At 44.4% G+C, this 27514-nt stretch overlaps 1 protein-coding gene across 1 annotated transcript; it reads left to right on the top strand.

Annotated features, from left to right (window-relative positions):
• Window positions 1-1099: 1099 nt before the first annotated feature.
• MAPKAPK3 (MAPK activated protein kinase 3) lies at window positions 1100-26604 on the top strand. Its single transcript, XM_069968676.1, has 10 exons — window positions 1100-1403; window positions 13733-13872; window positions 15528-15592; window positions 16015-16094; window positions 17956-18082; window positions 18210-18285; window positions 18550-18674; window positions 22748-22833; window positions 24780-24860; window positions 25961-26604. The coding sequence occupies exons 1-10, from the start codon at window positions 1200-1202 to the stop codon at window positions 26111-26113; spliced, it is 1137 nt and encodes a 378-aa protein (XP_069824777.1). The 5' UTR covers window positions 1100-1199; the 3' UTR covers window positions 26114-26604.
• Window positions 26605-27514: the final 910 nt, after the last annotated feature.

The raw sequence follows: 27514 nt of genomic DNA, 5'->3' as shown, positions 1-27514 counted from the left end.
ACACCAAAATCATTGCTAATTGTTGTTTTGGTTCAGGGAAGAATTGCTAATTGTTCTCTGTAATTCCGCATTCGTTCACTAATCGCTCAGTGCATGTCCACATTGTTCCTTCATTTGCTGGGATCAGATGCAGTAAAGGATCATAGTAACAATCCGAACTACTGACTATCATTCTGAGTAATATGGTGAATGATTTATTGGTAAATGGTAAACAATCTCGCTTGCAATCGTTAATCGTTAAAAATCACTTAGTCTAAAAGGACCCTCCGTTTAAGGTCATTTCCCACATTTATATGAATTTTTACTCTCTCAAAGGTATTGTTTGCTTTGATTTGATTTTGAGTTAGTGTGAAAACTCAGATAGGAAATAACTCAAACTTAGTCACTGGCTGACTACATTCGGGCCATAGAAGTAAATTGGATCCATGTCTGTCCATGAACATTACCTTGAAATTCTGGTTTGCTGCACTTATCATTTTAGGACTATTCTCACATATAAAAATGACCTGAACTTGTAGTCGCCAGCTATCCACCTTCAGGCCATTGAAAGTATTGGGGCAGTTGCCTCCCTGTGCACGGTCAGCACGCCATTTTCACAATGTTGCAACATATCCATGCCAGGGATGGCACCAATGTCATGGGACCTTTACATTTTCTGCACTGAAAATCATGATCAGTAAATCCGCACCAAAATCCACACAATTTGGTTTTCCAATATGTCCCCCAAATCTCCAGATTTTACTACAGTGAGGCTGCAGATCCACAGGACAATTTGTACGGAGTGTGAAATGGCAGATCTGTCTGGCGACACTGTACAGTCTTTCAGTCCAGTAACAGGGAGCTGACACACAGGGTACATTTAAAGGGACAGTACCCTGCACTGGTAAGATGTGACCTGTAGGGGTTGTGGCCCTTTAATGCAATGATCCGTCTGTGTCAGTGGGTTGGTTGGGGCTGATATTAAGGGGACAGTCGGTCACTTCTCTCAGCAATGACTGACCGCCGCCTGGGAATGACAGCCTGTGGCAGGGAAGTGGTTAATCTCCGCTCCTCCCCGCTCTCCTGCCTCCTCCTCCTCCTCCTCTTCTCCTCCGCTCCCTCCTCCCGGGTGAACAGCAGGTTTACTGTGGGTGTCACAGTCCCCAGGACTTTAGCACCGAGCTGTCGCCATGAGGTTGCTGTTCGCCGGAGACTCTTAAATGGGCACAATGGAGGAAAATGCCAACCTGCAGGAGACGAGCAATGACAGCACCCCGAGCCTGGCACCGAGCAATAAATACGACATAAAGCGCCATGCCATCACCGATGACTACAAAGTGTCCAAGCAAGTGCTGGGTCTGGGCATCAATGGCAAAGTGCTGGAGTGTTACCGCCGGGACACCGGGCTGAAGTGCGCCCTCAAGGTGAGTGATCCTAGGTCAGGCTGGCACAGGGGAGTAGGAGGGGTGACCAGGGGGGAGTGATGGGCACCGGTGCCAGGGGGCAGGCTCCTAGGTCAGGCTGGTACAGGGGAGTAGGAGGGGTGACCAGGGGGGAGTGATGGGCACCGGTGCCAGGGGGCAGGCTCCTAGGTCAGGCTGGCACAGGGGAGTAGGAGGGGTGACCAGGGGTGAGTGATGGGCACCGGTGCCAGGGGGCAGGCTCCTAGGTCAGGCTGGCACAGGGGAGTAGGAGGGGTGACCAGGGGGGAGTGATGGGCACCGGTGCCAGGGGGCAGGCTCCTAGGTCAGGCTGGCACAGGGGAGTAGGAGGGGTGACCAGGGGTGAGTGATGGGCACTGGTGCCAGGGGGCAGGCTCCTAGGTCAGGCTGGCACAGGGGAGTAGGAGGGGGGAGTGATGGGCACTGGTGCCAGGGGGCAGGCTCCTAGGTCAGGCTGGCACAGGGGAGTAGGAGGGGTGACCAGGGGTAAGTGATGGGCACCAGTGCCAGGGGGCAGGCTCCTAGGTCAGGCTGGCACAGGGGAGTAGGTGATGTGACCAGTGGTGAGTGAGGGTGCCAGGGGGCAGGCTCCTAGATCAGGCTGGGACAGGGGAGTAGGAGGGGTGACCAGGGGTGAATGGCAGCTTAGGGAGACTGGCACAGGTTTCTTCAGGAGCCCTGGCACCCAGGGACGGGCAGGCTTAGGATTGGTCAGTGGTGGTCAGCAGGGCTAGGTATTATGTGGGAAGTGGCTGCCAGCACAGTACAGAGGGCACAGCACCATCCATAGGCACCATGAAAGGGCCAGCCATGATACAGTATACAGGAGGAAGAGAAGTGACCATGGGGACAGGGAGGTGTCCCTGCTGCCATTCATCCTTTACACTGAGGTGACTGATAACAGGGAGCAATAGAGTGTATTTACCTCCCCTACAGTCAGTCTGGGATCAGTCTGAAGTGGCTGATATCAGAGAAGAATACAATTCCCTGTCAGGGTGGGCAAACATGATAGACTGAAGAGGTAGATGTGTGAATACTATGGAAAGTTCTCCTATCAGGGTGTGTATTATTATTGAGGTCTGCAGCAGTGATCCCCAGCCATTAATAAACTACAGCTCCCAGCATGCCTGCTTAGAGTTGTAGTCTTACAACAGCTGGCGAGCCACAGGTCTGTATGTATGAGATGAGAAGCAGATGCACTCTACCTGGGGCATGACATGAGGACAGGAAGTGTCAGCAAGAAGTTATGTGAACAATCCCTTGTAAATCTAAAAGCAGTGGCGATGACTTCATGATGGCGCGGACACCTTCACTCATCTCCTGGCTCCATAAATCACATGAGATGTCTGGACAGAGCTTTTACTCTAATATCATCCCTTATACTCCACTCACATCCAGAGCAGCAATCACTATTCAGCAATCAGTAGACTGAAATCAGTAAAGCACTCTGACAAGATGAACTGGTGAAATAATAGGACTACAAAGATTGAAGGGGCATTTGTCATTTCAGTGCGCAGCAATAGCCTTACCTGTGGGTCCTGGTGACAGATTTCCCTAGCCTCAATAGCCATATAGCCACATAGCCTTATAGCCATATAGCCTCAATAGCCATATAGCCATATAGCTTCAATAGCCATATAGCCGTATAGCTATATATCCTCAATAGCCACATAGCCGTATAGCCATATAGCTTCAATAGCCATATAGCCGTATAGCTATATATCCTCTATAGCCGTATAGCCATATAGCCTCAATAGCCATATAGCCACATAGCCGTATAGCCATATAGCTTCAATAGCCATATAGCCGTATAGCTATATATCCTCAATAGCCATATAGCCACATAGCCGTATAGCCATATAGCTTCAATAGCCATATAGCCGTATAGCTATATATCCTCAATAGCCATATAGCCGTATAGCCATATAGCCTCAATAGCCATATAGCCACATAGCCGTATAGCCATATAGCTTCAGTAGCCGTATAGCCGTATAGCCTGCCTTGTACACAGAGTGATTGATGCTTGGAAACTTCCACATGAAGCAGACTGTCACCTGTAGTTCCATGTGTCTTTCAGTTTTTAAGGTTTATTGGGTCCTATAATATAAGCTATAATAACGCGTCATCTTCACAGGCTTTTCTGAGCCACGGATGGGACGTCGTAATGTAAGCTGAGCAATATTCCCCAGAATGCAGCTGGCCTTTTATGACATCCCAGGAATACATTGTGGCTAAAAAATATTTACCAGAACAGATAGGCTGCTGAGTTGTTGGCAACACTTTTACTTATAATATAGCCACACCACCGCAGCACACCGCAACCCAATGCTTGGTCATTCCTCCCAGGTCAGGAGTTTATCTCTACTCCAATCACATCTAGAGCTGCATTCACACTATGGCCATCAGGCATGTTGTGCTGTGTATAACACAAGCTGACCCAGCAGGGGTTGCCTGGAGGTGTGCAGTCCTGCAGTGTCCTACAGAGCCAGCCTTTCCCCTCCCCTGGCTGATATAAGGGATGAATGCACTCAAACAAGTGTACTGTCTCTTTGATGAGAATCAAAATCGGAATGGTCACTGTAGTTTCTACAAACTTTGCATAAATTCAAACGCGAATAAGAAAGTTTGAAACTGAGAGACAAGATTACATGCTGCCTATACCTTTATATGGAAATAGATTTGAGAAAGCAGAAGCAGACAGAGATAGCTAAGGGGACTATTACACTGGGCGATGCTTGCTGTCAGTGTTGTAGAATTGTGCTTATTTAACAAGCCTATTACAAGTGTGCGGGGAGGGGCGCTATGGTCCGTATGACCCTTTGTTCCATTATTTGACAGTTACACATCCCTCATTACATAAGGAGATGTATGTTCACTAAACTATGTTTTCTTAGAAAGGCCGAACAAAGTAAGCAGCCAACAAAGGAGTGTTTCCTCGTCAGCTCATCGGTGGCCATTACACAGGATTATATTGGCCTATATAATAGTGCCCTTATCCTGTAAAGTCACCTGAAAAGACAGGTTCTATAACCTTAAAAACTAAAGAATCCCATCTTGACTAACATGCTAAGTGTGGAATGGTTACATGAAGAACATCCTGGCATCACCTAACTGGTAACCCCCGGCTGATGCCATTTATGGTGGTCACCATAGTCCTCGCTTATCACCCTCATCATCCTCTGTATTGTATCATCATCCTTCCCTGAATCTTCCCCCATTTCTTCATGTTCATGTAGATGGTCAGGGCTCTGCAATTCACCGCAACCTTTTTATGATCCTGTAACTTTCTTATCTTCACTTCCTGTCTCGAACCTGTGTCTAACAGAAGACATGGGTTCACATGGTCTTTGTGTTATTTAGCTTTATCTTTTGGATAGCTCCATGTTTACCCCTGAGAAGTTTACATTCACTTACTGCCGATTTACCATCCACATCTGTTGGAAGTTTATTCTTCTCCTTGCTGTGAGAGATTTGTTCCAGTTGAACAATTTTGATAATAACTTCATAGGGCTATACTAGCTCATAGAAGCCTTTTCAGGGAAATGGAGAATATGTGAAGGCTTGCTGGAAGTTGTAGTACAACAATATGTGCAAAAATACTTTCAGCCCGGGGCTGAGATCCATAGGGAGGGCTGTGAGTGCAGCCGTTACTGTTGTGGGTGTTGGGTGACTGGTATTGTGACTGAGGGCGTGTTACACCTGGTACACAGGTGTGTCACCTTGGAATGTGTCTCCACGAGGAGACAAGTCTGGATTGTGTCAGGCCGCAGACGGAGCACGCACCGCCATGACACGTTTTTACAGTCACTCTAGCTGAACTCATAAACGTTGCTGAATCAGCATTAAAGTATACACATATGGCATAATTCTAGTAAACTAGTATAAATAATATACCAGAACATGCCATCTCTTCCTGGATTAATAGGATTTCTTTTCAGTCACTGTAATACAAGGATATAACACATAGTTAGTCACAATGTATCATTATATAATAAGTAACATTATGGGGGAGATTTATCAAAGGGTGTAAAATTTAGACTGGTGCAAACTGCCCACGGCAACCAATCACTGCTCAGCTTCCAGCTCTGGTGAAAGGAAAGAGGAGTTGTGATTGGTTGTTGTGGGCAGTTTGCACCAGTCTAAATTTTACACCCTTTGATAAATCTCTCCCTATGTTACTATCCTACGATACATATAGTTGTGCTCAAAAGTTAACATAAGTTTACACATTTTTGCTTTCTTGTCCTTTTTTCAGAGAATATGAATGATAAAGCAAAACATTTTTCACACTCACTGTTAGTGGTTGGCTGAAGCCATTTATTGTCAAAATACTATGTTTTCTCTTTTTAAATATTAATGACAACCAAAAACATCCAAAATTATTATTATTAAATTACTAAATTACCCTGATCAAAAGTATACATATCCCAGTTCTTAATACCGTGTATTGCCCCCACTAACATCAATGACAGCTTAAAGTCTTTTGTGGTAGTTGTGGATGAGGCTCTTTATTTTCTCAGATGGTAAAGCTGCTCATTCTTCTTGGCAAAAAGCCTCCAGTTCCTGTACATTTCTGGGCTGTCTTGCATGAACTTGAGATGTCACCACAGTGGCTCAATGATATGGAGGTTAGGAGACTGAGAGGTCCACTCCAGAACCTTCACTTTGTTCTGCTGTAGCCAATGACAGGTCAATCATGACAACCAAAAACATCCACATGACCCTGATCAAAAGTTCACCTACCCTGGTTTTTACCTGATAACATGCATAGAAGTTTACACAAATTGACAAAAATTTTGGCCACAACTGGCAGGATGCAAAGAAAAACCCACAAATAACATCAGCTGACATACAGGACTCTCTGAAAAGTAGCGGTATGGCTGTTTCAAGATGCACAATAAGGAGGCACTTGAAGAAAGCCATTACTGCGCAAATGCCACAAAGTATCTCACCTACAATACACCAAACAGCACAGCAACAATCTTTAAAACTTTTGGAACACGGTAATTTGCAGTGATAAGACCAAAATTGAACTTTTTGGCCACAACCATAACCATTACATTTGGAGAGGTGTCAACAAGGCCTATGATGAAAGGAACACCATTCCTACTGTAAAGCACGGAGGTGGATCGCTGATGTTTTGTGGATGTGTGAGCTACAAAGGCACAGGAAACTTGGTCAAAGATGAAGGAAAGATGCAGCATGTTATCAGCAAATACTGGAGGCAAATTTGCACTCATCAACCTCGAAGCTGCGCATTGGGACATTCTTCGACGTTCCAGCTTGACAACATTCCAAAACAAAAGACCAAGTCGACCTGTCATTGGCTACAGCAGAACAAAGTGAAGGTTCTGGAGTGGCCATCACAGTCTCCTGGCCTCAATATCATTGAGCCACTCTGGGGAGATCTCAAGCGCACAGTTCATGCAAGACAGCCCAGGAATTTACAGGAACTGGAGGCTTTTTGGCAAGAAGAATGAGCAGCTTTACCATCTGAGAAAATAAAGAGCCTCATCCACAACTACCACAAAAGACTTTAAGCTGTCATTGATGTTAGAGGGGGCAGTACACAGTATTAAGAACTGGGTATCTAAACCTTTGATTAGGGTCATTTGGATGTTTTGGATGAAAACACAGTAGTTTGACAATAAATGGCTTCACCCAACCACTAACCAGGAGTGGGAAAAAAGTTTTTGTGTTATCATTCATATTCTCTAAAAAAAAAAGGACAAGAAAGTAAAAATTCTGCTGGGTATGTAAACTTTTAAGCACAACTGTACTTATAGTCTGGTGTCTTCATAATTAAGTATCAGCAATGCATGTATCCTGATCAAGTAATGATCTCATCAGTTATATTTGGAAGGTAGTGATGTCATCTGTGTCACGAGTGTGAAAATGTCCCAGAGTACAATGTGCAGCTTACAGATTCACCCAGACCCTGACAGCATACAGATAAGCTCAGATACATACACCTACGTACAGCATGTACAGATATAATATATACTTGTACACACACACACAAGAAATGTGTGAACGCTCGTAACTTCGTAATTTGTATACGTACACTTACATATTTACACAGACATGTACTTTCACATATATATCTACTTCTTTACATATACTTGCTGTACATTTGGTATATACACAGATATCTGCTTATTCATACACCTACATACACATACACACACTTGTCATAGTATGCGTGGACACATATGGAACTACTAACACTAACATATGCATTCTATCAAATATTTTTTTACAGAAAGTTATTTATGTTTATTTTATTATCATCTATTTTTAAAGCAGAGCGTTGTACATATGATACTATCCACAGGGATCAGAGGATCCATAGTGTGCCAAGAAAACATTGCCCATACCATTACTCCACCTCCACTAGCCCGGACTGTTGACCCCTGACAGGAAGAGTTCATTCATCCATTCTGCTTGTGCCAAACTCTCATCTTCATCAATCTGATGAAGTGGGGTAAAACTATTAAAAAATCTCAAGTCTTCCTATACTTAGCTGCTGTATGTCCTGCAGAAAGTGTTGTTTTATTTTCAGTCTGACACAGTGCTCTCTGCTGACATCTCTGGCCGAGACAGGAACTGTCCAGAGTAGGAGAGGTTTTCTATGGGGATTCCCATAAAAACCTTTCCTACTCTGGACAGTTCCTGTCTCAGACTGAAAAGAAAACACCACTTCCTGCAGGATGTACAGCAGCTGATCAGTACAGGAAGACTTGAGATTTTTAAGTAGAAGTAAACTACTAATCTATATAATTTACTGACACCAGTTAATTTGAAAGAAAAAGATTTTCGCTGGAGAACCCCTTTAACATCGTCCTCTGACTCTTTTAGTCATCTTATTGTTCCCTCTCAACACTGTTGCATGGGAAAATACCACAAAGTTGGCAGTTTGTGAAATCCTGTCCCTGGCTAATCTATCAGTGATGACCAGGCCTTGTTCCTTCAGGTCACTAGATTTTCTCATTTTATTGTGGATTCACACTAAACTGATCCACAGATCTCATTTGATTTTATGCTGCACTATGGGGTCAAGTTTCTGATTTCCATACAAGGAAGTGACCACCATGAGAGGGAAGGGGGCTCTAATAAAGTGGCCACCCACTTTATAACTATATAGACACAGTTTATAATCCTAACACACACACCTGTATCCATACAGACACACAGACATATACTGTTAGATACACAGACATCTGGCTTTCAAAACAACGGCCGTTATTGTGCAAATAAAATCTGTTATTTCAAAATTAACTAACATTATTTGTGCAGTGATGGACAATGTTATGAAAAGCGGTCATCATTTTTACAGAGTGTGAACCTAGCCATATAAGGTATATGTATACTTACAGTAACACACAAGTTCACATACACAGACATATATATATGTATACACACACCTGTATGCATACAGGTACACGGACAACACTAGATACACCGACATATACTGTATGCATAAAGTAACATACAAGCTGACATACACTGACTGCACATTATCATCAGGCACTGAATCCATTATAACCCCAGTTCAGTACAATGTGCAGATAATAGAAATCTTGGAACATGCTGCAGCCGGAATGATCTAGGCGCAGTGTCTGTGAGAATTGTGTAGGAGTTACATAGCGTATACATGATGGAACAGATGTAGCAAAGACAAGCAGGACAATTATAACTAGGTCATATCCTGATATCTTCTCAGCTTACAGGTCATGCTGAATCTTGTAGTTCCACAGAAGTTCTAATGGGACATTCTCTAAAGTACTGACCCCACTCTGTGCTTTCTGTTGGTATAATTCTTTCATTGTTTTATTGTGTCCAGTTATATCTGATTCCGGGAAAGCTGGGTGATATGTGTTGACAGTACTCGGCCTGATTCCCCTCAGTCACATGGAACCAGACCACATAAAGATCTACAAATTCCAGGAACCATGTGTGACAATGTGAACCACTGACATCACCAGCTAGTGAGGGCCCTGTGTCTTGTGGAAAGTAATATCACTAGTTCCTGGTAAACTGCAAAGACTGAAATCTGTTGATTTCACAATCTAACCCCCTCCTGAATGTGAGTTGATGCAATGGTTGTCCCCAGAATTCTTTGCTTTATTTCTCAGCCTGTGTTGGAGGAGGGGATGGATCTGCTCCTGTAACCGGAGCTGGGTGGCTTGTGACAGGCGCACATATCCCACTTCTCTTAGTGACTTTTGATCTTTAAAAAGAAACTGATTAGAAAGTGCCCCTCCTATATCCAGAGACTTCCCGGGTACAACGTCTTAAAGGGTAACTCTACCCGACAATGAACTCTGGAGACTCATATCACCTGACTGTAAGAGAATGTCTAGTTGTCATAGCCACTAAAACATTGAGCCCACTATGACAACAGTAAAGTTTCTCATTCGCCATGATATGTGGTTCACCACTGCATAGTTGTCGCTGGGTGGAGAAGTGGTTGGTTTATACATAGCTCAGATAAGGGTCACAGAGCCAGTATTATCACACTGTGACATCCCCCTTTGGATTGCAGATTGTGGCGGCGTTCACACACAGCAGGTTGATATTTTATTCTATATAACACTTTTATCTGATTAGGAGCTTGAGTCAGTGGCTTAATCATTATCCGGTGACCAGGGCTCCGGGGGGAGGGGAGAGTCACCTTCTTGCTGCTCCCTTAAATACCTGACTGCGAATTATGTTTCTAACACAATGATGGCTTCATCACATGCAGAAACATAAATGTCATAAATTCTGATTAACAACATGAAGAAAAGCACAAGAAGAACGCAGATCACCAGAGCAAGCACCGAGAAGACAACAAGCAGGGAATGCTGGGAAATTCACATTATAGAATAGGTGCAATATAGTGAGTGCAGCTCTGGAGTATGAAAAACAGCAGTCACTCAAGATCAGTGCAGGATAAATACTGTAATGTATGTACACAGTGACTGCAAACAGAATAGCTGTGGAGTATATTACAGGCTGTGATTTATCTGACAGATTATTGAAGCCAAAGCCAGGAAGAGGTCATAAAGGAAAGACTGAGATTTCTCATCTTTTCAAATCCATTCCTAGCTTTGGCTTTAATAATCTGTCAGATATATCTGTCTGTGTAAAAATATGTCAATATGTTGCATGACTTGAATGGGTCACCTGGAGGATCTATGGATGAAGGTAATCTTCTTTAATATGCTAATATGCTAAATGCATTTCGATGCTCTGGGGCCGATCCTGCCCAGCTGGCCCGTCCCTCATAACTAGTTTTTATTAGGACAGAGTGGCCAGATAGCCCCACCCCAGTAGACCAAAATGCCTCATTAGCATGTTAAATAAACTAGTAATATCACGAAAATGGCGCAGAGGGTATTAAAATACCAGGTGTCATTGGTGTACACAATGTACAGTGGCTGTGGCATGATGTGTGAGACAATAAAGGCCATATTAGATGGCCTGACGCACTGGGTAAGCATACAGCCTATTACACAGCTCGATAATCGGGCTTCACTGATATCATTAACGATGTCCGTGCAGCCCTTGCGTTACAGCCCTATTCGACCAACAGATATGACAACAGATTATCTGCCAAAGATTTGAAGCTAAACCCAGGAGTTGATGTGAAAAGAGGAGAAATCCAGTCTTTCCTTTATGACCTGTTCTCTGATTATAGTCTGTTCCTGGGTTTGGCTTCAAATCTTTGGCAGATAATCTGTCGTCAGATCTGTTGGTTGGTGAACGATTGCTCGCTCCTCAGATGATGTTAGTCTTTATCATTCGTCATCGCTCTGTGTAATAGGGCCTTGGTGTTTTGGAAATTTTCCACCTAAGACATTGTGTGGTCTACTTGTAGCTTTGCATCTTGGCGTAGCCAGCAGGATTAGGATCCGCTTGCGATCCCTCTGGTGGTACTTCAGAGACAAACCTTGAGATAGGGTGGGAAATATGAGGCAGCTGCGTATGAAATCCTTAATCAGTTGGCTGATGTGCAGCCGCAGGAGAGGTTGAGCCATTCGGAGACAGCTGGTGGCATGGGGAGAAATTATTTGGGATTCTCTCTAGGCATATTATTACAGTCAGTTGCAGACCTCAAAACCTCAAGTCATTGGGCTCTCATTAAGGTAGCTGAGAAGCAGTAATAATGGGTGTGGGTCCATTTTCAGGCATTCATGGCAGATGCCCAGGCTTCAACCATGCCGGTTATACTGTAAAAAGGGCTTTGGGTGTGTACAGATGGACTCTATCAGGAAGGATTTCCTAAGCTTATATGTGCACTGGCTAATATTTAAGAGGGTCGATAGGTTGGGGAAAGGCCAGGACCTCTACAGTGGTGACTGTGTTAAGATAACCATTATAAAAGTGTAGATTGCTGGTGTGACATCAATCCGCCCAAGGTCCTCAGAACGCCCACACAAGTGGTAAGGAATGGAGGTGGCAACCCTTGGGGAGTAGATGGTGGTGACATGTGCATGCTAGTAGAGAGCAAGAAACATGGTAGGATGTGCCAAAGGTGTGAATGGTCCAAACTGGTGGCTAGAGAAGGGGTTGCAGGAGACCTAGATACAAAGCTGTGACAGGACATCTACAAGAAGGACAGGTCTGTACACGCTGTGAGTAGCAGAGCCAGAGGCCAGCCCAGATAGTAGGTGAGTGGGTGGGTGCAGTCACTTCCCACCTAATGACTGCTGCCTGGAAAGGTCAGAGTTCAGAGAAAGATCTCGCCTCAAGGAACGAGGTATAACGTGGTTTCATCTTCTTCTCCTGCTTAATATACCCTCTACATAGGACTATATAGTAAAAAGTTAATTGTAGTTCACAAATTGTCTTTTTTTGGCCTCACAGACGTTTTTTTGGAAGGTGTTAATTTTGGTGGCAAAAAATGTCCATAATTTGCATAAACCGGGCCCTTTTTGGCTTTAAAACGAGGGCTGTCCATGAAACAGTCATAAAAAGGCATTGTGTGAACATAGCCTACAACCACTTGGTCTCCCACTTCTTTACAGCCACCAAGCCAGGGAAGCGCTGCAGTAGTGGGGGCCACACATTGCTTTACAGCCTGCTGGCTCTCAATTCTTCTAGCAGTTTGTCGTACCCGGAATAAATGGATGGGATCAAATCCAATATGCCGATCTCTGCCGTTACACATTAGGTAGTAGGCCAGTCCCAGCATAATCTGTGGCTTCTGCTACTGCTTCTGCACATTTATAAGCTCTGGTTATACTGGCCGCTTAAGACTACTGTGCCTTTAACCTGCACAATACATAAATGGCTTTTATAGAAGCAATTCTGGTAATTTCCTCATAGCAACAGAGCGAGGCAGATTCTCATCAACAGCAGTGGAGGATGGGCAGGCACTGCGGAGAAGAGAAGGACGATGATGTTACTGTTGTCTTCGGTGTTTCATGACCCTGACCCATGCATTATATATGTTATATTTAGCACGCTGCAGTGCACCTGTCTCTATGCAGACGCTGATTTACTGCTCCCCCTTTATTCACACTTATGAGTGGCTGGAACTGTGCACCCCAACTTCCCAGCTCTTTGGAGGGTGCTCCTGAAGCAATTGTGTGGGGCTCCCAAAGTAGCGGGACATTCTCTGGCAGCAGGTATTGGGGGTATCAGTAACAGGCAGCTCTTGTTTACATGGATGAGGTATATACTGGGTCCTTATATCTGTGGGCATATTAGATGTACTATAAATACATTATTTAGGTGGACATTTAGACTGCACAGTTAAGACCACCAGAGTATTACCTGGAGATATCAGTGACCTGGTACAGGAAGCCTTAAGTTCTTCTTCTGTCCTCATGGCAACACTTCCTGTACACAGGCTGTTCAGTTTTGTCATAGGCATGATGTCTTCATCCATATCCACGTCAATGTCTGTTTAGATAATGCTTGGTAGGATGCAAGCATTGATGGGGAGGGAGATTTAGACCTAGACAGTCTTCATATGATAACTCTGAATGATCAGATCACAGGACTGGAAATACCATTATGAGGAAGCAGAAATCATTTCTGTGAAGATAGCTGCACACAGGAGCGAAGTGGATTACCACAGCCGGACGGGACTTTGATCTGCTTCCGTTTTCTGCTATTAATAATGTAGTTCCCCTTTAAGACGTATCATGGTGTCAGTTGCAGACATAGAGGTGACAATTGCACCAAAACTGAACACATGCCGAACCTGTAAAACAAAGCCCAAAGTGATAAAGGGGGGATAATATGTGAGTGGATGTGGGTAGCTTTCCAGCTGGTTTTGTTCTGAATTTATCCCAACCTTCTCCTCTGTGTCTCTGCAGATTCTCTACGACAGTCCTAAGGCCCGGAGAGAGGTGGAGTACCACACCAGAGCATCTGGAGGACCACACATCGTGTCCGTGCTGGACGTCTATGAAAACATCCACCGAGGGAAGCGATGTCTGCTCATTGTAATGGAGTGGTAAGAGTATATAATAATACTATAAAATAATCATATTGTGATATAATAATATAAGACAATGTTGTTTAATATAAATGTATAATATATAAAAAAAATACCTAATGTAATAAAAAAGACAAATTTAATCTATTGTTATATAACATAACTGTATAATTTAATGGGAAATAACAACCATATATTCAAACAGATTACAGAACAAGATATAGTGTAACATACTTGTAGTAACATAGCATAACAATGCACTGAACATATCATTTAAAGTAATATAATACAGTGTCTATCTTTCGCCTGTGGCTTTCCAAGTGTGGTAGATTTACAATTCCTATCATATTTCAACATTCTGCAGAGCCATAGGTTGGAGACCACTGACATAATGATAAAACATAATCATATAACATCTGCATAAGAAATAATAATAGTCTTAGAAATAATAATAAACTACACGCTGTTATACCTGGCGGGACATACAGGCAGGACCAATTCTAGTTTTTTTGCTGCCTGAGGCGAAACCTGAAAAGGTCCCCCCCTCCAGTGCCCACACTGCCCTATCACCCCCTCCCCCCATGCCTAATGAAAATAAGTAAATAAGGTGTGTGTGCAGCTTGTAATGATGAGTGGATACAGATCCAGCTCCTACATATATCAACCCATTCAAGCTCTACCTTCCATCGTTGGTGACAGTAAAATTTTAAATAAAGTGTGTAAATAATTCTTCAATCTTTATTCCTTCTTCAATAATAAAAGCACCTGACATATACAGGAGTTAATGCATTGGGACTACTCATGGTGATCTTATTCATGATCATACTACCATTACACCTTGCGCTCCATATAAAGGGGTAGTGAGCACTTGTAGTATAATGATGTCTGAAGCATATAACAATACCTGCAGAGTATTTGCAGTCCCTACTTCTTTGAATTCTATGTCTGTGCCCAGCTATCATTTACAGGTCATGGGGTCAGTGAGGTGAGTGGTGTAAAGTACACAGTATAATTTATGGCCACTCCATAAAACATGCTGCCCCACAAATCTGCAGCCTGCCTCATGACAGGAACGGTCCTGCTTGCAGGTCACACAAGTCCTACATGTAAGGGTATGTGCACACTGAGCAATTCTCAAGGAATTGTAGCTGAAAGATTTCTGCTTGAAATTCCTCGCCTATTCTGCTCTGGCAGAATTTGAGCGGAATTTGGGCGAAATCTGAGCGGAATCCGCGCGGAAATCAAGCGCAATGCAAGCTGAATTACCAGCAGAATTCAAACCCCATTGACTTCTATAGGATTCCTCTAGCGGAATCCGCCCAAAGAATTGACATGTACATTCTTTGGGCGGAATGCGGATTCTGCGCGGAATTTCGGACGGAAATTTACTCTGTGTGCACGGGCAGTCGGAAATCCCATTATTCTCTATGAAAGGAGCAATGTTGCATTTACACGGGCGGAATTCCACGCGGATTCCGCCCGCTTTTTATGGCGGAATTCGGGCAGAATTCCGCTAGAGTTGCTCAGTGTGCACATACCCTAATAGTCAGAATAGCACAGCTGCTGTCCTCCAGTGGTCAGTGCTTTGCTGCAGTTCACTTTACAGCAGCACTGTGATGATCTCTTTTTTTTTTCTTGTGTTTTCTTCTCACTGCGTCTTCTGTATTTTGTAGTATGCAGGGAGGGGAGCTCTTCACCCGCATCCAGAAGAGAGGGGACCAGGCCTTTACTGAGCGAGGTGAGGTCAAAACACAGGACACTGTTTGGGGGAGGGGGGGGGGGGCTGGATCAATAAATATGAATATGGCGTCATGAATGTTACTTTGGTTTCAGTTTGTTACCATTTTCAAAGTATCTGCTGTCAGTGAATGGAGACATTTGTGAATAGAACACTTGTCCTGACCTAGTCTTACTCACACAGATGATAGACTTGTCACAGTGTACTGTATCAGTTCAGGTAGGAGCTATCAGCTTGGAGTCCAGGACAAGTAAGAGATTTGTGTTACTTGGCTACATGGATTCATTGTACCATCATATCAGCTGTGTGAGCAAGTTTGGGTGGGTGGTCAACCCCTGGGTGAAAACATTTATTGCTCCCGTTCACTGACAATAAGCAGAGATCTTGAACATGTTTAATGATTCTTTCTTATCTGTTTCCAGAGGCATCTGAAATCATGCGTGACATTGGAATGGCCATTCAGCATCTCCATGCACTGAATATTGCTCACAGAGATGTCAAGGTATGAACCCATAGAGTGGGCCCCTGCAGGTGGGGGTCTAGCTTATGTTCTTCCTATAGATAGGATACCTGTTGGTAACAAGTGTTGGTCTGGTGTTTTACGAGATGTTCTTACTGACAGATGTCTCTAAGGCCACATTTACCCGTCTGCAATTTTTGCGGACCGTATAATCAGGCTGTTCCACAAAAAGTGGGGTTGATTGGAAAAAAAAGGGGGGAATGACACATAATTTGCAGATGTTACAAATTACAGACCCTGCCAATTATGGCCAAATTACAGACGTGTGAACCCCCCTTTAGAAGTCAGTGCTTACGCAGACCTGTTCTCTGTTTATAGTCTGTTCCTGGCTTTGGCTTCAAAAGTTTGTCAGATAATCTGTGTAAGCACACCATTTAACCAAGTGTTCTTACTGAAGGCTGGTGATCTGGTTTCTGGGTCCTTTTACACACACAGATGACTTTTTTTTAAGCCAAAGCCTTGAACAGAGAACGTGTCAAAAGGAAAGACTGAGATTTCTCCTCTTCTCAGATCCATTTCTGGCTTTGGCTTCAATAGTCTGTCAGATAAATCTTTCTGTGTAAAAGGACCTTCAAGGCCCTATTATTTTAAATGATTATCAACTAAAATGGTTTGGTGTAATAGGACAAAATAGGTTAAAAGGCAACAATCCATTCTTGGCTTTGACTTAAAAAATCTGTCTGATTATCTGTGTGTGTAAAAGGACCTTCTCTTAGGCTATGTACCCACAACGTATTTTCTTATGCGATAATAATTTTTTAAAATGAGACGGTCATTTTGAGTCCAAAATGACGTCCGTTATTTTGAAGATTGGCTGTCCGTCAGTGCAGTATCAGCTGCTGGTCCATATTCTGGTTTAGCTGGTCTGATTGGCCTTTGGATGTGTCTTTAATTAAAAAGTCCATTGAATTTAATAGTAAAAACAGAGAAAGGACAAAAAGAAAACCATGTGTAAACAAAAAACTAAACTAAAAAAATAACGTCTGGTGTTTACAAAAGATGTCTGAAAATAATTGACATGATCATTATTTTGACGTCCGCGCAGATAACGTCCGTGATTTTACACATTGTGTGCATTGGACGTCCATTATCCCATTGACTTCTATGCATTGCTCTGCAGTCAGTTAAATTGCGGAAATAACGGATTTCTTTTTAAATAGAAAAAGCGGACACCTTTCTCTCTTTTTTGGCATTGTGTGAACATAGCCTTATACTGATTGTGCTTTCTGACAGCTGGTCATTTGGTGTTTCTGATACTGACTGTTCTTACGCTATGTTCCCACACAGTATTTTTGCTCAGTATTTTGCAACCAAAATGAGGAGTGGGCTGAAAACACAGAAAGGCTATGTTCTCACACTGTTGAAATTGAGTGGATGGCCGTCATTTAATGACAATAATTGCTGTTATTTTAAAACAATGGCCGTTATTTTGAGATAAGGACAATTATTTGCCATTATATGGTGGCCATCCACTCAATTTCAACAGTGTGAGATCATAGCCTTTCTGCGTTTTCAGAACACTCCTGGTTTTGGTTGCAAAATACTGAGCAAAAATGCTGTGTGAGAATATAGCCTTATTGTGCATCGGTTAAACGTCCTCTTTTGGCTAAACAATACTGACCAAAATGAAAACTAATACTGACCAGAATATTATGTGTGAACCAAGCCTTAGGCTATGTAGACACACCATTTTAAGAGCCTTATTTTGAGCCCTGAAAAAAATGTCCAAAAAAGACAGACCGAAAGCAAAAAAAAAATGTTCAAAACACTGTGTGTGGCTATATCCTTATACTTGGTTGTACTTACTAATTGTTGAGGACTTTTTAATTCTTAACCTCTGCAGCCTGAGAACCTCCTCTACACATCGAAGGACAGCAATGCAGAACTGAAGATCACTGATTTTGGCTTTTCTAAGGAGACGACAATTCAGAACGCATTGCAGACTCCATGTTACACTCCTTACTATGTGGGTGAGTGAAGTGGATAGGGAGGGGGTGTTAAGTACATAGGGAACATAGAGGACTTCTAGGTGTTAGACAAGTCATGTGGCTCCAGTTAAAGGACAGATACATTGTAACAGATTTTTCCTCGTTGCAGCTCCTGAGGTGCTGGGTCCAGAAAAGTATGACAAGTCATGTGACATGTGGTCCCTGGGGGTCATCATGTACATCCTGTAAGTGTATCACGCTTATCCACCTCTTCTCTTTCACTTTTCTCTAAGCTTTCCAAGGCTCCTTACTGAAAGACTCTGATTATAAAGCAATTAGGGGACATGAGATATATACAATATATTTATTATATATCAACATTTAGGGACGTGATATATTTGGGTGTAAGCGCCTGCAGAAGTTGTACTATCCATAGTGGTTGTTACCCATCTGTTCCAGAAACAGATACATAATTGTTTGGCTCATTACTGATCTGTTTTGATTCGCAGGCTCTGTGGTTATCCTCCCTTCTATTCAAACACTGGCCAAGCCATCTCTCCTGGGATGAAGAAAAGAATCCGTATGGGGCAGTATGAATTCCCAGCACCAGAGTGGAATGATGTGTCAGAGGAAGGTACGCAGACTTCAAGGAGCAGCTATTTCTGTCTATCAGCTTTTCATCAGTGTCCCATAGTTTGTATATACATAATATGTGATGGCACTACACAAACACTATACCAATTTTACATTATTTTCTCTGATCACAACCAAAGCTGCTTTTAAAATACTGTTGGTGCATTAGGGGTCATCGCCATTGCAGCTTCCCACCATTTTATAGCCTAGGTGTTTCCTAACATATTTGTAAGTAAGTATTTACCACATATGACTCCTCACCTCAGAAAAAGTTCTAAAGCCTTGACCGCTAGGTGTTTCACTTCTCTGCAGTCTGCTGTCTACTAGAAGGCCACTTCTTCTAACAGAGAGACCAAGATAAAACAAAAGAATTTCAGACAGGGCTTAGCTAGTGCCATGTGCAGGAGAGAGAGTGTGCATGCAAAACAAGCCTGTCTGACTTCTTTAGAAAATCCACATTGTCCCTGAAAGGTAAATCAAGTTTTCCCTCTGACCGCCCATAAAGTTCTGAGCTGCTGTCATTTATGTAGACACTAGAGATGAACAAACCTCAAGCATGGTCCAGTTTCTCTGAATGCTGAGCATTTTATTACCAGTGTCAGGAGAAGTTGGGTGTATCATCTGGTAGTCCTGGAAAGCATGGATACAACCTATGGCTGCTGTAGGGCTGCATCCAATGGCGGATTATAATGTAGGCGGTTTGGGCGGCCGCCCGGGGCCCGAGGCTCCGGGGGGGGCCATGCCTTGCCGCCCACATTATAATGCCGCCCGGGAGGCCCGGCCCGCCACTGCACTCTTGTGACCGCAAGCATTGTTTCGCTTGCGGTCACAAGAGTCTCCGGCTGCCTCCGTCTGATGCGCGGCTGCGGGGGGTGTCCGGTCCTCTCCCCGGCAGCGCGCGCATCACACAGCTCCTAGTGCCGCCTGGGGCCCTGACTTCCGGTACTGGAGCGCACGTACCGGAAGTCAGGGCCCAGGCGGCACTAGGAGCTGTGTGATGCGTGCGCTGCCGGGGAGAGGACCGGACACCCCCCGCAGCCACGCATCAGACGGAGAGAGGATCGACGGGGGAACGCAGGGTAGGTGAGTTGTATTTTGTTATTTTTGTGTTATTTACTCACTGGGGGGCATCTATAAGGGGGGGGGACCAGCTATAAGGGGGGGGAAAGAGGGGGACCATCTATAAGGGAGGGGGGAGAGGGAGACCATCTATAAGGGAGGGGGGAGAGGAGGACCAGCTATAAGGGGGGGAAAGAACGGGACCATCTATAAGGGAGGGGGGAGAGGGGGACCATCTATAAGGGAGGGGGGAGAGGGAACATCTGTAAGGGAGGGGGGTAGAGGGGGACCATCTATAAGGGAGGGGGGAAAGGGGGACCATCTATAAAGGGAGGGGGGAGAGGGGGACCATCTATAAGGGAGGGGGGGAGAGGGGGACCATCTATAAGGGGGGAAAGGAGGACCAGCTATAAGGGGGGAAAGGAGGACCAGCTATAAGGGGGGGGAAAGAGGGGGACCATCTATAAAGGGAGGGGGGAGAGGGGGACCATCTATAAGGGAGGGGGGAAAGGGGGACCATCTATAAGGGAGGGGGGGAGAGGGGGACTATCTATAAGGGGGGGGGAAAGGGGGACCATCTATAAGGGAGGGGGGAGAGGGGGACTATCTATAAGGGAGAGGGGGACCAGCTATAAGGGGGGGAAAGAGGGGGACCATCTATAAAGGGAGGGGGGAGAGGGGGACCATCTATAAAGGGAGGGGGACCATCTATGAGGGAGGGGGAGAGGGGGACCATCTATAAGGGGGAAAAGGAGGACCAGCTATAAGGGGGGAGAGGGAAGAGGGGGACCAGCTATAAGGGGGGAGAGGGAAGAGGGGGACCAGCTATAAGGGGGGAAAGAGGGGGACCAGCTATAGAGGGGGAAAGAGGGGGACCAGCTAGAAAGAGGGAAAGAGGGGGACCATCTATAAGGGGGGAAGAGGGGGACCATCTATAAGGGGGGAAAGAGGGGGGCCATCTATAAGGGGGGAAAGAGGGGGACCATCTATAAAGGGGGACTATCTCCTATAGGATTAGCACCCTCCTCTCCTGACATCCTCTGTGCTGCTCAGACCTCTCCTACAAGATCAGCACCCTCTTCTCCTGACATCCTCTGTGCTGCTTGGACCTCTCCTATAAGATCAGCACCCTCCTCTCCTGACATCCTCTGTGCTGCTGTGACCTTGGGGGGGGCAACATCAGGGGACCAGGTGAGGTGGCGATATGTTTATTGGGGGCAGTGGAGGTGGGGTGGGCAATGCTTACTGGGGGTAGCAGCAAGGGACCAAACATTATGTTTATTGGGGCCAGCAGGGAGGGGAGGCAGGCAGGCAGTGTTTATTGGGGACAGTGGGGGGGGGGGGGACGCAGTAGCAGATTATAATGTGGGCGAATTGACTGGGGGGGGGGGGGGGCCAGGTTGGGTGGACAGCCCGGGGCCCAGGGTACATTTAATCCGCCACTGGCTGCATCAACCTTCTTTAGCCACTGGTAATAAAATGCAGAGTGTTTGGGTACAGATGAACTCGAACATGCTCAAGGCTCACAGAAAAAAAAAAAGGCAAATTTGGTCTGCTCTTCTAGAACACCATTCACACTAGGCAGGAGCACGTTGCTATGGCTGAAGTTGCAAACACACAAAAACACACACACAAAAAAAAAATAAAAAAATGCAACATCTCACCGCAATGGCAAGATACAGACCCACTACAGACATGAAAATAGTTAAAAGCAGCCCCCCCAACTGCCAAAAAAACTTTTAACTATTTTCATGTCTGTAGTGGGTCTGTATCTTGCCATTGCGGTCAGCTGTTGCATTTTTTTGTGTTTTTGTGTGTTTGCAACTTCAGCCATAGCAACGTGCTCCTGTCTAGTGTGAATGGTGTTCTAGGAGAGCTGAATAAATATGTATTTTTTTCTGTGTTCCAGATGGGGGAGTGGCTGCCTCTATTTACTTGTGCCGGTATAAGACAGATCTTGCATGCCCAGAGCATAGGCATATTACATGCCATGGAGAGGCCATAGTACAGTGTAGGACTGCCCCCTTTATGAGGCCACTGAAACATGGTGGGGTAGTTTACACTATTTTCAAATGGTAGAGCCTCATTATTTTTGTGGAAGTTTTTTTGGCAGTTGGGGGGGGGGGCTGCTTTTAACTATTTTCATGTCTATAGTGGGTCTGTATCTTGCCATTGCGGTGAGCTGTTGCATTTTTTTGTGTTTTTTTATGCTCAAGGCTCGGTCTACTTTAGTAGACACCTATTTGTGTATGTACACGCTGCAGTCCCCCTTCTACTTGCATTTGACTTGTTGTCTGCACAAGTAGCAGTTCAGTGCTTAGTGTAACTCCTACTGTGCTGTTGTTTTTATTTTTTTGCTCAGTGTATCTGTAACCTCTTCTTTCCCCACATGCTATCTACAGTAGTGTACTGTGTAAATTAACCCCCAGCTCAGTGCCAGACTGGTCAGTCCAGCACCATTTCATGGCATAGCAGTAAGAAGTAGGTCCTGTGCTGTAGTTAGCCATACAGATAAGGATGTGACTAGAGTATAACACAGACTTTAAATTAAATGGATATTCCAAATACAGGATAGGGAATAAGAAGGGGATTGATAGGAGTCTGACCAATCCTGCACAAGGAGGTACATTTTTAATTTTTTCTTGGCTGAATAAATTGCAGCACTCATGCCCACCAAGTGCTCCATCCATTTTTTAGGAGGCTTCTTAACACTGTACTGTGCTGTGCTTTATAGTGGATAACTTGTTGGAAAAAAAAGCCCTTTCATATCAGTGCAAGATAAGCAAAGCCGAGTATCTGAGGAGTGTAGGATTGTTCTATGCATGATAGAATGTTGTAAACTGTATCTATGTCAGGTGGAGCAGACTCTGATGTAAGCTGAATAATTGATGCTAAATAGCAATTGTCTGATGTACATTAAATGTTACACTAAAATCCACCACCCATAGCAGTTACTTGAGATTGGTGACTGAAACTGACACTAACTTTACTTCCTTTTCCTCTGTCCACCCACAGCCAAACAGATGATCCAGCATCTTCTGAAGACAGAGCCAACAGAGCGGATGACCATCACTCAGTTTATGAACCACCCCTGGATAAATGTATGTTCAGCTCATCAGTACAGTGGGGCAGATTCATCGGGTGCAGGGTTGGGAGTCTGAGATATGTTAGTAAAATATGTATAGCTTATAATAAATTAAGGCTAAGTTCACACAACGTAAATTTTCCTTTAATCACAGCCATTGTTGCCAACTTGCAACAACGGCCGTGAATAGTAGAAAATTTATGTTGCGCTGCAGTCAATGGGTTCCGGCCGGAGTGTATGCACATAGTATACACTTTGGCCAGGATATCTAGCGGCCGCAGAGAAATCTGACATGTCAGTTCTGTGCAGCTGCTATTCATTCATAGCGGCCGCACAGAACTGCCAGTTCACACAATGGAAAGTGTGGCTCCGCCCGCACTTTTCTTTTCTTTTTTTTTTTTAAATTCTCTATTTTATTCTTTTTTCAATTTATATAACAAAACATGCAGCAACGTGCCGCAGTCACAAAATGCACTGACATAGAAACATATCCTTATTGCATAGACATATCTTACAACAGAAGTCAGAAATAAAACTGTAACAAATACCAAGGCAATCCGCAGCTCCCGGTGGGTGGGTAGGCATAACGCAAACCAACTAGGGAGTGAGCTAACGCTCAAACAACGACCAGAGAAGAAAGGGGGGAGAAAAGAACAAAGAAAAGGACACAGAAAAGCTACCAGAGGGAGGTGAGGGGAAAACGGGGAGGAGAGGGGAGTGGGGGGGGACCATTCCTCACTCAGGAGTCAGGAGGGACCGAAATTCGGTTGATTCGGTAAATTGCTCCCAATGAAACCACGTCCGAAAGAAACGAGAGTTGCTGTCATGCAGTTGCGCAGTGAGGTCCTCCATGCGCTTGATATCCTCCACTTTACGGAGCCACATGGAAATACTCGGGGGATCGGGTTGACGCCACAGCGCGGGGATACAGGCACGGGCGGCGTTGACCCTGTGATGAAGCACAGAGCGTCGGTAGGACTTCAGAGGGATCTCCGACAGATGCAGGAGGAAGAGTGATGGGGAGAAAGGAAGCTGATAGTCAGTGAAAGTAGAGGAAATGCGCCATACTTCCCTCCAAAAAGGGACCAGCTTAGGGCAGCTCCAAAAGGTGTGGAGAAGGGACCCCTCCCCACCGCAGTTCCTCCAGCAAAGTGGCGAGACCTCCGGGAAAATCCGATGGAGTCGGGTAGGCACTCGATACCAACGAGAGAGTAGTTTGTATCCGGCCTCCTGGAGACGAGAGGCAATGGAGGTTGAGTGTGTACATGTGAGGACACGCTCCACCTGCGCTGCAGAAAACGTAATGTTGAGGTCCTCTTCTCAAGCATTGAGAAAGGGTGGTGGAGGCTGTTCCGGAGGCGAACCCAACATGGCGTATAGAAGAGAGAGAGTGTGGCGGGAAGGGCCGGAGCCCAGACAGAGGGATTCAAACTGGGTATGTGGCCGTGCGAAGCAGGAGGGGTTGGGGAGGGAATGAGGGAAGTGGTGTAGCTGCAATGCCCGCCAGAATCCCAAAGGTGAAGGGTCCGCAAGGTCATTGAGCGAAGACAAAGACAGCCAATTCAAGCCTGAGAGGAAAGAGGCTGCGCGGAAATTACCTGTACAGGACCAAGTGCGGAACACTGGATCTTCCATGCCGGGCAAAAAAGAGGGGTTGCCCAAGTCTGGAAATAGAGGAGAGGGGCCGCTCGCACTTTTCATGGGTGCTATGGTGAATTAGGATGCGGGCACACACAAATGCGCCCACATCCCAGTTCGGCACAAATGAAGTTAATCCGGGATGATCTTTACAGACACCGGTCGTTCTGTGACACAGCCAGGTCACAGAACGTCCGGTGTCTTACGCTGTGTGATCCAGGCCTAAGGTTGGTGGGGAATGGATTAAATCATGATGGTGTTTGTAGAAACTTAAAGGTTATTTGTTAGATGTTGGGTCTTTGGTAACAATGTGTTTCCTTGCAGCAATCTATGGCAGTCCCACAGACTCCACTACACACGGCTCGTGTTTTGCAGGAGGACAAAGAACATTGGGATGAAGTTAAGGTGGGTGGTTAATCCATAGTTTCCTGATCTTCTCTTCCTAAATTCAGACCCTCTGATCTAGTCTACCTGGTCCTGGAACCTCCTGATTTTAGACAATCTTTTCCTGATCTTTTCTACATCACTCCAGATCTCGGACCCTCTACTTGTAATCTTTACTACCTGATCCCAGACATTCTTTTCTGGACCACAGATTCTCTCTTCTTGACCTTCTTTTCGTCATCTAGATCCTCTATTTTTTATATTATTTAGGATCCTCTGGATCTTTTCTTTGTGATAAAGAATCTGTAGGTGCTATACAAATAAATATAATTATTATGCCAAGTACATCACAGTTTTTGCTGTCTTCTTACAGATCGCAGATTTTCTCCTTGATCTTCTCTCCTTGACGTCAGATCCTACTTGAATTCTATTATTTCTGCTATTATATAAATGTTAGCTTACTTTATAATTTGCTCTTCCTGATTCCAAATCTTCACAGCTTGACCCTAGATTGTCTCCTGCTTGTGTTCTTTCTGTTAACCAAGATCATTTCCCCTAAACCTCACCCTGACCTCCTTTCTCTTATTTCCGTTCTTCTGTAAACTGATCCCAGAACCTCTCCTCTTAAACCCATTTGATTTATTTTTTTTTTCTTGATCTCAAATCTTCCCATTCTTATCTTTTCTCTCTGGTCCTAGATTGTCCCCTTCTTGTGTTCTCTCTGTTAATCTAAATCATCTCACCCTGACTTCCTCTCTTTTTTTCTGTTCTTCTGTACCTGATCTTTTTACCCTGATTCTAGATCTTTTTTTTAAATGTCTTTATCTAATTCCAGATCTTTTCCATCTGATATTTTGTCCCGGCACTCAGATGTAACTGCCCCTGTCCACAACATCTAGTTGCTATAGTCTTCTAATGCATCACATCCTAATAATTTCCCTTTGACCTCAACTCTTCTCTCTCTCTCTCTCTCCATGATCCCATTTCCCCCCTGGTCTTCTCTTTCCCAGCCTGTTTTCCCTGGGAGCAGAACATTAGAGATGCAGAGTTCCGCTCTCCTGCTGTCTTGTCCTAGTTTCCTTTTCTGTGCTCTGATTTCTCACCATTTTTTCTTCTCCCAGGAGGAAATGACCAGTGCTCTAGCAACCATGAGAGTCGACTATGACCAAGTGAAGATAAAAGATCTCAACTCATCCACCAACAGATTACTAAACAAACGCCGCAAGAAACAAGTTGATGGAACTGCGCCCCCTCCTGGCTGCAACAACCAATAGGACTGTAAAGGAATTGCTGCAGACCAGGAGTTATGACTAAATTAAGGGCAATGGAGTGTTATCAAAGGGTTGGAGTCTGTGTGTGACTTTTCAATAATTTTATGGTCTTTTATTTTACTGTAGAATATTTGAAAGGTCCCGCTTTGGGACCCCGCACCTGGTGTGTACATACATATACATATTTATGGAAACTGACTGTTGAGAAAACATTTTTGTCTCAGGGTGTTGTGATGATTAATATTTTACATGAAATCCTTTTAATCATGTGACATCTTGTATCGCTGTCCTTATGTGTTCCCCAGAAGGAAAGGGTCCAGGCTGAGGGTCCCTCTTTATCCCTACATCAATTTCAATATGATACCATTCACCCCCTAGACACCCTTAACAATCATCAGGCTTTTTATTCACTGGCTTGTGAAACATGGCTTTTCACCCTCTTTGCCACCTGTACGCAACCTCATGATCACTTAAAGCAAAACTATTCATATTTATACTTTTGTGGGTTTTTTTCTTAGAAGAAAGCACCTTTGGTAGCATGCTGAAGGCTAATGCAAATTAGCCATCATCCAGGAGGAAGAAAGCTGTCTCGCTGGTGCTGCCTATAGATTTCTACCTATTGGTAGTACTAGGAGGACAGTTTTCTTCCTCCTTGAAGAAGCGCTAATCTTTTGCAGGGAGTTTTGCCTATGAGGTAAAATTTACACTAAGTATCTTAGATGCTATTTGTAGCCAAAACCAGGAGTGTAACCGACATAGAGTACAGCTATATTGGAAGGCTATGCACCTTTTTCTGTATTTTGGATTCTCTCCCGGCTTTAGCTAATACTGTCCAATATGCTACATGTGCTTTCACATGGGTCAGATGAGCTGCTGATTTTTTTTTACTGTGAATTTGCATGTATAAAATCAAAAGGATAGGGGATCATAATTTGATCACAGGGGATCTGACTGCTGGGGACACCCGCAGGATTTGAAGAACAGGGACCTAAGTCCGCTGTCAGAATGGTGTGGTAGCTTGCACATGCATGCATTTTTATGGGAACTCCTTTAGGCAGTTGCCTGCCAGTTGCTCACACTGTTAGGACTCTGTTCAGCATCCCTTCAGCTCAGCCGTGAGGAATCAGTAAGTTACTAAGGCAGCTGGAGACCTTCTGAAGGCCTCCATGCCTTCCATGTAAATTGTACTATTACAGCCTGCCAGATGTCTTTTTTTCATTGCAAAGTACATTTTATGGTAAACTAGTGGTTCCGCAAACAGAAATCTTTTTCACATGCTGCAGAAAAACTCTGCATGGAATCCATGCTGCAGTTGACCTGTGGTGTGAATTTTATATCCACAATATGTCAATTTGTGTTGCAGATACGTAGTGGAATTATATTAGATTTTCCCCTTTTGTATCA

This window comes from Dendropsophus ebraccatus, chromosome 4 (assembly GCF_027789765.1).
Source record: "Dendropsophus ebraccatus isolate aDenEbr1 chromosome 4, aDenEbr1.pat, whole genome shotgun sequence".
Classification (NCBI taxonomy): domain Eukaryota; kingdom Metazoa; phylum Chordata; class Amphibia; order Anura; family Hylidae; genus Dendropsophus; species Dendropsophus ebraccatus.
Note: the sequence above shows the minus strand (reverse complement) of the source record. Positions and strands in the feature narration are given on the sequence as shown.